Genomic DNA, 9,089 nt, shown 5'->3' with positions numbered 1-9,089 from the left:
CCCCCCCCTCCCCGCCCCGACACGGATGAGCTGCTCCTGCCTGCTCTGATTTGCCACAGTCCCCACCGCTCCCTATTACCACCCCCCTCCTAGACTTTTGAATTCGAGGCTGTTTCTGGAGAAACAAAACACTTGGGGGCTGCGAGGCTCTGAGGGTGCCCATTCGGGGGCTCCATTCCCGGCGGTCATCCTCACCAGCCCCCCACCACCACCTTTGCCCTCAGGGTGTTCCTCTTCGTGGATCCCGAGCTGGTATCTCCCTCCGTGTGCAGCGCCCTGCTGCTGGAGATCGAGGCGGCGCAGGTGCACCAGACCCCAGAGGCCTGCATGCGCCACGTGGTCTCCCACACCCTGCAGGCTGCGCTCGGGGACACCTGCCACGCCAGCGCCCTCCAGCGGAAGCTGAAGGTACTTGCCCCGTCCTAGCCCTCCTTGGCGGCAGCCCACGCCAGGGCTCCTACCCATCCTCCCCCTTCTCCTATTTTCATACAACCTTCCCCTCAATCAAAAATGAGTGCACGCTCACGCAGGAAGATCTGAAAAAATGCATGCACGTAAGCCAAAAGAGGAAACAAAAATCCCTCGCGCCCGTCCACCCAGACATAGCAGCAACTAACACTGTGGTCTGTTTCCTGAATCATACTGAGAACGCTCATCATCGAAGCTGCTGTCGAGTGAGTGTCTGCTATGTTCCGGGCGCTGCGCTGAACGTTTCGCGTGTATCACATTTAAGAATTCTCACCCCATCTTAACAATGTTGTGAAATGGATACAATTTTCCAAACGTGGGCACAGAGAGGTTGCACACCTACCCGCGGTCACACCGGGAGTTGAACCCGGACTTGAACCCGGATCTCTCTGACTTCACACCTACATTCCACCGCCTCCCAGCCCCACTCCCCCACCACTCCTTTTTAACAAAAGGAGATCCCAAACTCTGTATACAGTTTTTATCCACTGCACGCGTATGTGCATTTATATAATATTGCTTTCCCCGTGCCATTTGAAATACGCCAGATGGAAACGTTTTCCTTGGAAAATACCAACTCCTGTGGGTTGCACCATATTCTCACCTGTGAACGTGCTCTAATGACTTAACTAGTCCCCTGTTCCTGTCGTTGGGCATTTCGTTCATTTCTCACTCTCACCTGCTTACTTCCTAATTTCTCTCTCTAACTCAGCCGGGGCCCCTGCACACAGCAAGACTCCAGTAGGTTAGAGATGCTCCAGCCAAGGGTTGCGGCAGGTGCGGGACTTCTTAGAGGGGGAGGATGCCACCTGAGAGCGTGCGTCGTGCACTGTGGGAGGCGACCTTTTTGAGGGGAAAGGCTCCGGTCCCCCCAGGCAGCTGGGTGGGATCATGGCTAAGGTTCCGAGCTCGGGTCTGTGGTGCTGCTGGTCTGGGAAGGACAGGCACCAGAAGGGGGGGGGGCAGGTGCTCTTGGGGTCTCAGCTATCCCCCGCATGTCCTGCCCCAGGAAGGGGTGTCAGTCCTTTGTCTCAGACCCTGCTTTGCCCATCAAGATGCATCAGATGTGGCCCCTTCCTCCTGCCGTTCTCCATCTGGAAGCTTCCATCCATGCTCTGAGCCCAGCATCTTGGACCCATCCTTTGACAGTGCCTTTTACATATGCCTGGCTCCCTCCTGAAACCAAGATGATTGTTTCCCATCCTTTCTTTGCTCTCAAGGAGCCCTTCACATCTTCAGAATCCCATTCCTTTGTGGTTGCTGGGACCTGTGGAAGGTTCCTGACTCACTCCCCTTCCCCACTGTCCTTTATGTCCCTGATTGATAGCACCCTCTTTAGGGAGTTCACAGCACGGGACCACATCCTGGAGGAATGCACCCCCAGCTCATACTTAAGCCCCATGTTGGTTTCAGCCCAGACACCTATGGCCCCTGATGGGGTTAATATCCCTTCTCCCTGCAATGGGCCATGGGTCTCAGAAAGGTGAGGAGGGGAGGAGTTTGTCTGCTGACCCAGCAGCCCCCACTGCCCCCCAGAAGCTCTGGTGATGCTTTCTGGCTTCCCAAACAGGCCATAGCAAAGGGGTCTCTTTGACACAACCAAAAACATGTAAGAACACTGATTTTCATTTCTTGGTGATCTGGGCAAGAGCTGATCCCAAGCCTCACTTCAGCTCCAAGTTAGACCCAGCTGGGGCTTAGGGCTTGGCTTAGGAATGAGGCTGGGCTGAGTTTGAGGGTGTCGGGAATGGGGACAATTGAGAGGTGCCACGATGGGAGCGGAGTGGGGTTCAGGCCTGGAATTCACAGGTCAGTTATTTTGCAATAGGAAAAATAGAAAAGAAAAGAAACCCGGAAAGTAAAAGCTATATATTTTTAGGCATAGTCAACATGTTAGGCCCTAGCAGGCTCCCCTGTATGCAGAGCCCTCTGCTCTGAGTGTCTAGTGTTGTGTCTAGAGAATTGGGGGACGGGGCTGAAGAAGAGCAAGGAGAGCTTATAGGGAATGCGTCACTGATCTGAAGTGAGAGACGCCGGGATGCCCGGCATTCAGGTGTCCTCAGCCTCCGGGCACTGCTCCAGTCTGCTGGTGCTAGGGCTCCACACATCAGCCTGGCCTGGGGCTCTCCAGCGCGTGTTTCCACCCCCCCACTCCCCCCCCCACCCCCGAGAGCTCCAGCACCCTTATCCGGAGTCCTGCCTCTTGTAGCAGCCTTACAGAAGCCATTCCCAGCTGTAGCTGCTGGGCCTGGGAACAGGTGAAGCCTGGGAAAGGCGGCTCGGCCATTCACGGTCTGGTGGGTGGGCTTGTCTGACCACCAGCCTACATCCCGTCTGCTGAGGCCTGGTCTGAGGCCTTGGTCTCCCCCTGTGTCCGCGGGACCAGCTAACAAGGTCTCCAGACTGGGAGGTCGGCTTGGGACCCTCTGCAGTGTGTTCTGGGTGCCGGAGATGGGGTGTCTCCAGGCAGGGCTATCCCATGTGGGGTCAGGAGAGCAGGAACCAGGGGAGGCTGCTTGGCAAAGGCTGGAAGGCGGTGATTTCAGGAGGGATATGGGGATGAGGCCACGCGAGGGGTCTGGAGGCACAGAGTTGGGAGCCAGATCTCGCCAGATCGGCAGTGGGCCTGGAGACCAGCCGCATCTCCGCGGGGTCACCTGTTCCTCTTGTCCTCAGTCTCCAGAGCCCCAGAAAGAGTTCGCCCACTGCTGATTTGGTAGGAATCAGAGTTGTCTCGCATTATCGTGAGGGGCCAGGCCTTTTTACTTCCTTCCACATCTGCTAGTTATTGGGAGGGTACTGTCCTCAGGAGCAGGGCGTGACCGTGGAGGTGGCTTTCTTCAGGGGAGGCCAACTTTGGCAAGGGGCTCAGCTCGCCGCGGACAGCTGCCAACACTCCCAGCAGCAGGGCTCGTGAGTGCCTCGTTCCCGAAGGTGAGGATCGGGTAGTCACGTGGCATTTGTCATACCACACAGTGTCAAAGCCAAAGTCATTACAGTGGCCTCTAAAACCCTCTGAGAGCAAGTGCCCTGGATTATGTTCTCTGGCTGTTTTCCCTCAGCCCACCCACCACTAAAGAATCCCATCTCCTAGCTGAGAAGACACGGAGTTCTAACGAGCACACAGGCAGGCTCACCTCTGTACTGTGCTACGGGTCTGCCAAACAGGGTCCTGGCTTCCCGATTAAGGGAGAGGAGGTCATTCTGACCAGCTAGGGCTCCAAAAAATATTTGCGGAACGAACAAATAAGGCACTTAGAGGAATACATGAATCAGAGTTGGAAAGGGCTATAGGGTCTATTTCGTCTTTTGCTTAATTTATAAATTCATTAAATATTTACGGAGCACCCACTATGGGCCAGGCATTGTTCATTCCAGGTGCTGGGATCCAGATAAAAATTCCTGTCCTCAGGCAGTCTATATTATAGTGTTTCTCACTTTCTTTCTCTCTGTGTGTGATAATAAACAAGTAAAATGTATAGTCTGATTAACAATAGCTAAAGGGGAAAATGTGCAGAGAAGAAGGATGTGAAATTGGGGGGAAGGGCTGAAATTTTAGATCATGTCATCAGGGAAGTCTCCCTGTCAGGTGACTTTTGAGTCAAGTCCTAAAGGAAGTGAAAGAGCCAGCCATATGGATATCCGAGAGAACATTCCAAGCATAAGGTACAGCAAGTGCAAAGGCCCTGGGGTGTAAGCATTGTCTGGTGTGTTTGAGGAATGATAAGGAGACCTGTGTAGCCAAAGCAGAGTGGAAGAGAGGGAGAGTATAGAAGATGGAATCAGATGGAATCAGAGAGGAAATGAGGGGGTGGGACAGAACTTGGGGACATATACCGCTGGAGGCAGGAAGCAGCCATGCTAAAGAGCACGGAATGCATAGTGAGAGACTTACAAAACCTGTTTCCATTAATTTCCATTTAGAAGAAAGGCTCAGGGTGGTGCTTTACCCCTAACTTCTTTTACACTAACTTCCCTTTTTAAAAAGAGAAGGCAGCAGGGGCGCCTGGGGGGTGCAGTGGGTGAAGGTCCAACCCTTGGTTTTGGCTCAGGTAGTGAGCTCAGGGCTGTGAGATCGAGCCTCACAACGCCCTAAGGCAAGCCCCCGGTTGGAGCCCCATGTGGGGCTCAGCGCAGAGTCTGCTTAAGACTTTCACTGCCCTTCACCCTGGCGCTCATGCATGCACTCTTGCTCTAAAATTAATAAATCTTAAAAAAAAGAGAGAGAGAGAGAGAAGGCAAGCTCCAAGCTCTAAAGCTGGGCAGGCCACATACCTGGCTAGAATTTAATAACAGTGCTTCGTGATCCTTATATTCGCCTTATGGTTATAGTCACGTTATTGTCTGTTACCACTGCGACACACGCCTTTTTATAGAGAGAAGCAACATAAATTGTCCCTCTGAAATCGTTTTGAAGCAAAAAAAGTGAGCTGACCGAACAAAAAAATAGCAAGTAAATACTAGCATCGGTGGGATGTCAAGATAGCATAGGAATGACAGCAGTCTAGGGAATATTCAGGAACTGTTTCGTGAGTATCTATTATATGCCGGAAGATGTTCTAGGCGCAGCGGATACAGCCGTAAACAAAGCCCTGCCTTCGCCGAGTTTGCATCCAGGTGAGGGCAGCACATTGATCCAAGGACGGCGACCCCTGCCCCTCTGGGGTCCAGGCTTTGCAGGGAGCCACAGTGTGAGGGACAGAGGGGACCTGCCGATACAAGGAGGTTCGGGCAACGTCGGAGCTGGGGTGGGTGGGTGCTGGGCCGGGACCCAAGCTCTGGCGCCTCTCCCCGACAGGCCAGCCCTCGCCGCGCCCTGGAGCGCTATTTCCACGCCGTGGTGGCCGCCGTGGAGCAGATGGCTAGCGAACCCAACCCGAGCCGGGAGGGACACCTGGAGAGGCTGGAGGAAATATACTGCTCGCTGCTGGGGCCGGCGGCGGCCGCCAGGGGGAGCTGCTGCGGTAAGCGGGCGGGGGCAGCGAGGCCCGGCGAGAGCCCGCAGGGGGCGCCAGAGAGCAGCGCTGCACCTGCCGCGTGTGGCTGAGGTCGGGGGTGGGCCGGGGACCTCGCGGCTCCTGGGAGCCTGGGGACTGAGGGCTGCCCAGAACCTCGGGAGGTCCCGGGCTAAGAAGGTGGATGATTTGGTCACAATGACAGTTAACACCTGCGGGGCACCACCTGTACCCCAGCTGCTGTTCTAGGCACTTGATAATATAAATATTCAATATTGTAATATTAAATATTACATCGATTAATCTTCAGAGTAAACGTCTCAGATAGAAATTATTATGCCCCCCGTTTTACAGACGAGAAGCCTGAGGTAGAAAGAGGCTGAAAAATCTTGCCCAACATCACCCAGCTAGTAAGAATCAGACCCAGGCTGCGGAAAGGCGGCCCGGCCTGGCTGCGCTTTTCGCTAGGGATTAGCGGGAAGAGACCAACCATGGGAGGAAAGGTCCCGAAAGACACTGAGCTGGTTTGTGAAGGGTCCTAAGGGCCGAGCTAGGACGTTTGCAGGAAACAGGGGGCTGCTAAACAGCCTCGGGCAGGGAGGGGACAGGTGCACTGTTGGGCCCTGGGTGAGCCGACGGGACGGAGAGGAAGCCTGGGCTGGAGCATATGGGAGGGTCTCTGCCCCCCCCCCCCGGGCCCTACAGGAGCTGGAGGGGGGAGGGCAGAGAATGCCACAGCCCTCTCCTGGCTTCAGGTGACCCCCTGCAGGACCCGCAGCCAAGCATCCCTCTGCCCAGCCCCCACATCACCTTCCACCTGTGGACCGATGAGGAACAGCTCTGTAAGTGCTATCCTTGCACCTGCTCGGTGGGGAGCTGGCTGGAAATAGGGGTGTGTGTGTGTGTGTGTGTGTGTGTGTCTCAGCATCTGTGTGTACATTCGTGTGTGTCTGTATGCGTGTGTCTGTGTGTGTACATGAAACTGTCTTCACAGGTCTCTGTCCATTTGTGTGACTGTGTGTATTGTGTCTGTATGTCTGTATGTGTGTCTGCGTTGTGTGTGTGTTCACGTGTGTCCTCCTTGTTCCCTGAGTTGTTCTGCACATCTGGAAGGACCCATTTTCTCTATGTCAGGATAGCTCAGCGCATTAGCCACTGGCCTCACATGCCTAGGAATTGTCACATACCACGTTGATGCCAAAAGACAATGACTGTCCCCAAGAAGGAGACAGTCACAAAAAAGTTCCAGTTCCTGCAGCTGGAGGGGGCCTTCCAGACAGACCCGCCTGCCTGATACTTCTGTCCACAGTAGCGTTCCCACGCGGCTGTCCCCAGCCCTTCTCAAGGCAGGCGGGGTGTTGGGGAAGGGAGACAAGGGTGTGGATTATGGTGGGTAGTGCTGGGCTAGTGAACTGGGTCCAAGTCCTAGCACTTCCTTTCCTGGGCTAGGTCACCCTAGGCTGACTCAGCTTTCTCATGGGTAATAAAATGGAAGCAGATTAGAAGTCTTTCCTGGAGCAGGTAGGGTCTGTTCTGTGTGTCCGAGGAGAAGCTACAGACAGTGGGAGGATGGGAGGAAGCCAATGAGTGGATATGATAAAGAGGACTCCAGGGACAGCTAAGTGGGAGGTACTGAGCGAAGCTGACTTCTTTACTGCAGGACTTCTCAGAGCCTTTAATATGTTTACTAATGGAACTCAATAAGAGGTGGCAGGAATATGTGGAATGCTCCATCTTTGTTGGCCACAGAACCTTTGTTCCTTCGTGGGGCATCGTACGGGGCTTCTATTCGGCTGAATAGTGTTTGAGAAACGCAGAACCACAGGCCTTGCTGGGGTGAGGCCCTGGCAGCCTCACGTAACTTCTCCGCCCTCACAGTCCCCTTGTTCTCTGCATCCCAGGGAAGGAACTGGTACTCTTCCTGCGCCCGCGATCCCAGTTGCGCCTCAGTGCCGACTTGGAGGCCTTGGACCTGCAGGGCCTCTGGCCAGACCGGGAGCTGGCCCGGGCGTCCATGCTGTCCACCGACAGCGGCATCGAGCGGGACCTCCCTGCAGGGGCTGACGAGCTGCCTGTCCCCGGCAGCCCTGAGTTGGAGCGTGCCGGGTTGCAACGCAAAGGAGGCATCAAGAAGAGGGTGTGGCCCCCTGACATCCTGATGCCTGCATGCTGGGATGGGCCGCAGGGGCTGCACCGCAGGACGGGCATGCCCAGCGGGGATGGGGAGCTGCTGCCTGGGGTCTCGCGGCTTCACACAGCCAGGGTGCTGGTGCTGGGGGACGACAGGTGGGCCCACGCAGCAGGGGTGGGGTCAGACCCTGTTCTCCACCATCGCAGAGCACCGGCTCGGCACTTTGCAGGGGGCTCCGTAACCCTCTCCACGGTGCCCCGAGACAGACGTTACTGTACCCATTCTATAGATGAGAACACAGGCTCAGAGAGATTGAGCACATCGCCCCAAGTCAAGAGATAATAACTACCAGACCCAGGACGTGGGACTCTTGGGAGCCACAGCCCCTGCCCTTACCCTGTGCTCTACTGCCCTCGCCAGGAAACGAGAGACCCAGAAGTTCTGCCTCACCCCCAGACTCAGCCTGCAGCTCTACTACGTCCCCGTGCTGGCGCCTGAGGTGGCTGGGCAGGGCAGGGGAGGGAAGGGAGGGGCGGGGGGTGCGGCGTGGAGGGGCTATCCGCTCCGCAGCACGGGTCTGGCTTAGGGGCTGGGCAGCCACATCCCTGGTTCCTGGGACGAGGATGGTCCTTCCTCGGGATGCAGAGCCGGGAGGGTCCTTCTAGGTCAGGCCTGTGTCCCAACACCCCCAGACGTGGGCCCCGGAGGTTGAATGTCCCCTCATGGGGGGGGCAGCTGCCCATCACTGAATTTTGTCTGACTTTTCTGATGGAATTCATTGCAGGCTTCTCCTCAAACAGGGGCTCACACACACACACACACACACACACACACAGCTCGCTTCCTAGGGTCACATAAAAGGAAGTTTGAGGCAGTGGGAGCCCACCGATATTTGGGGGGTGGGGGACACACTTACCCTTGCAACTTTGCATTTCTCTTACCCCCCTCTGCTTGCTCTTCGGGGAGAATTAGATTCAAAGCAGTCCCTGTCTCTCCACTCTCAAGGCTCGTGGTCACTTTTCAATGTCCCTGGCAAGTGGCCCTCAGTCGAGGGTATCCCAGCTTCACCAGGAGAGTAAAACCTACTAGTCTTCCCATGGCAGAGAAACGGAGGCCCCAAGAGGCTCAGTGATTGGCCAGTGTGCCTAGGGGACCCTCTGGCCAGGAAGAAAGTGCCAGGGACCCGGCCTGATGCGTCCCCTCGTCCCCAGGAGCCGGCGTCGTGCAGACATTCGGAGCTCAGAGAGCTGGCCACGTTCCTGGGCCGCGCAGACCCGTGGTACCAGAACACGGTCAACACGCTATGCCCGGCCATCCACAAGCTGGCAGAGATGGTAGGGGGCCCTCGAGGGTAGGGGGGAGGTGGGAAGGGGCCGTTTTCAGATACCACCCTTGGCTCTCGACCTCAAGAGTCAGCCCCAGGGCCCCCCGGGGTGGGATGAGGCTGGAAGGGAGCGCAGGAGGGGAGCCCTAACCAGCTTGTGGAGGAAATTCACTCGGAGCTCTTAGCGGGCACCTGCTGGCGGGGGGGGGGG

The 9,089-nt window shown here is 56.1% G+C and overlaps 1 protein-coding gene across 1 annotated transcript in view; it reads left to right on the top strand.

Annotated features, from left to right (window-relative positions):
* The window catches only part of PIK3R6 (phosphoinositide-3-kinase regulatory subunit 6), a 56,388-nt gene that overhangs the window by 28,338 nt on the left and 18,961 nt on the right, over window positions 1-9,089 (top strand). Inside the window, exons 10-14 of the mRNA XM_040630019.1 lie at window positions 225-408; window positions 5,267-5,432; window positions 6,179-6,265; window positions 7,325-7,709; window positions 8,209-8,228. Of these exons, the coding sequence (XP_040485953.1) occupies window positions 225-408; window positions 5,267-5,432; window positions 6,179-6,265; window positions 7,325-7,709; window positions 8,209-8,228 (842 nt within the window). The remainder of the gene's footprint in view (window positions 1-224; window positions 409-5,266; window positions 5,433-6,178; window positions 6,266-7,324; window positions 7,710-8,208; window positions 8,229-9,089) is intronic.

Source organism: Ursus maritimus, unplaced genomic scaffold, assembly GCF_017311325.1.
Source record: "Ursus maritimus isolate PB19 unplaced genomic scaffold, ASM1731132v1 scaffold_14, whole genome shotgun sequence".
Classification (NCBI taxonomy): Eukaryota; Metazoa; Chordata; class Mammalia; order Carnivora; family Ursidae; genus Ursus; species Ursus maritimus.
Note: the sequence above shows the minus strand (reverse complement) of the source record. Positions and strands in the feature narration are given on the sequence as shown.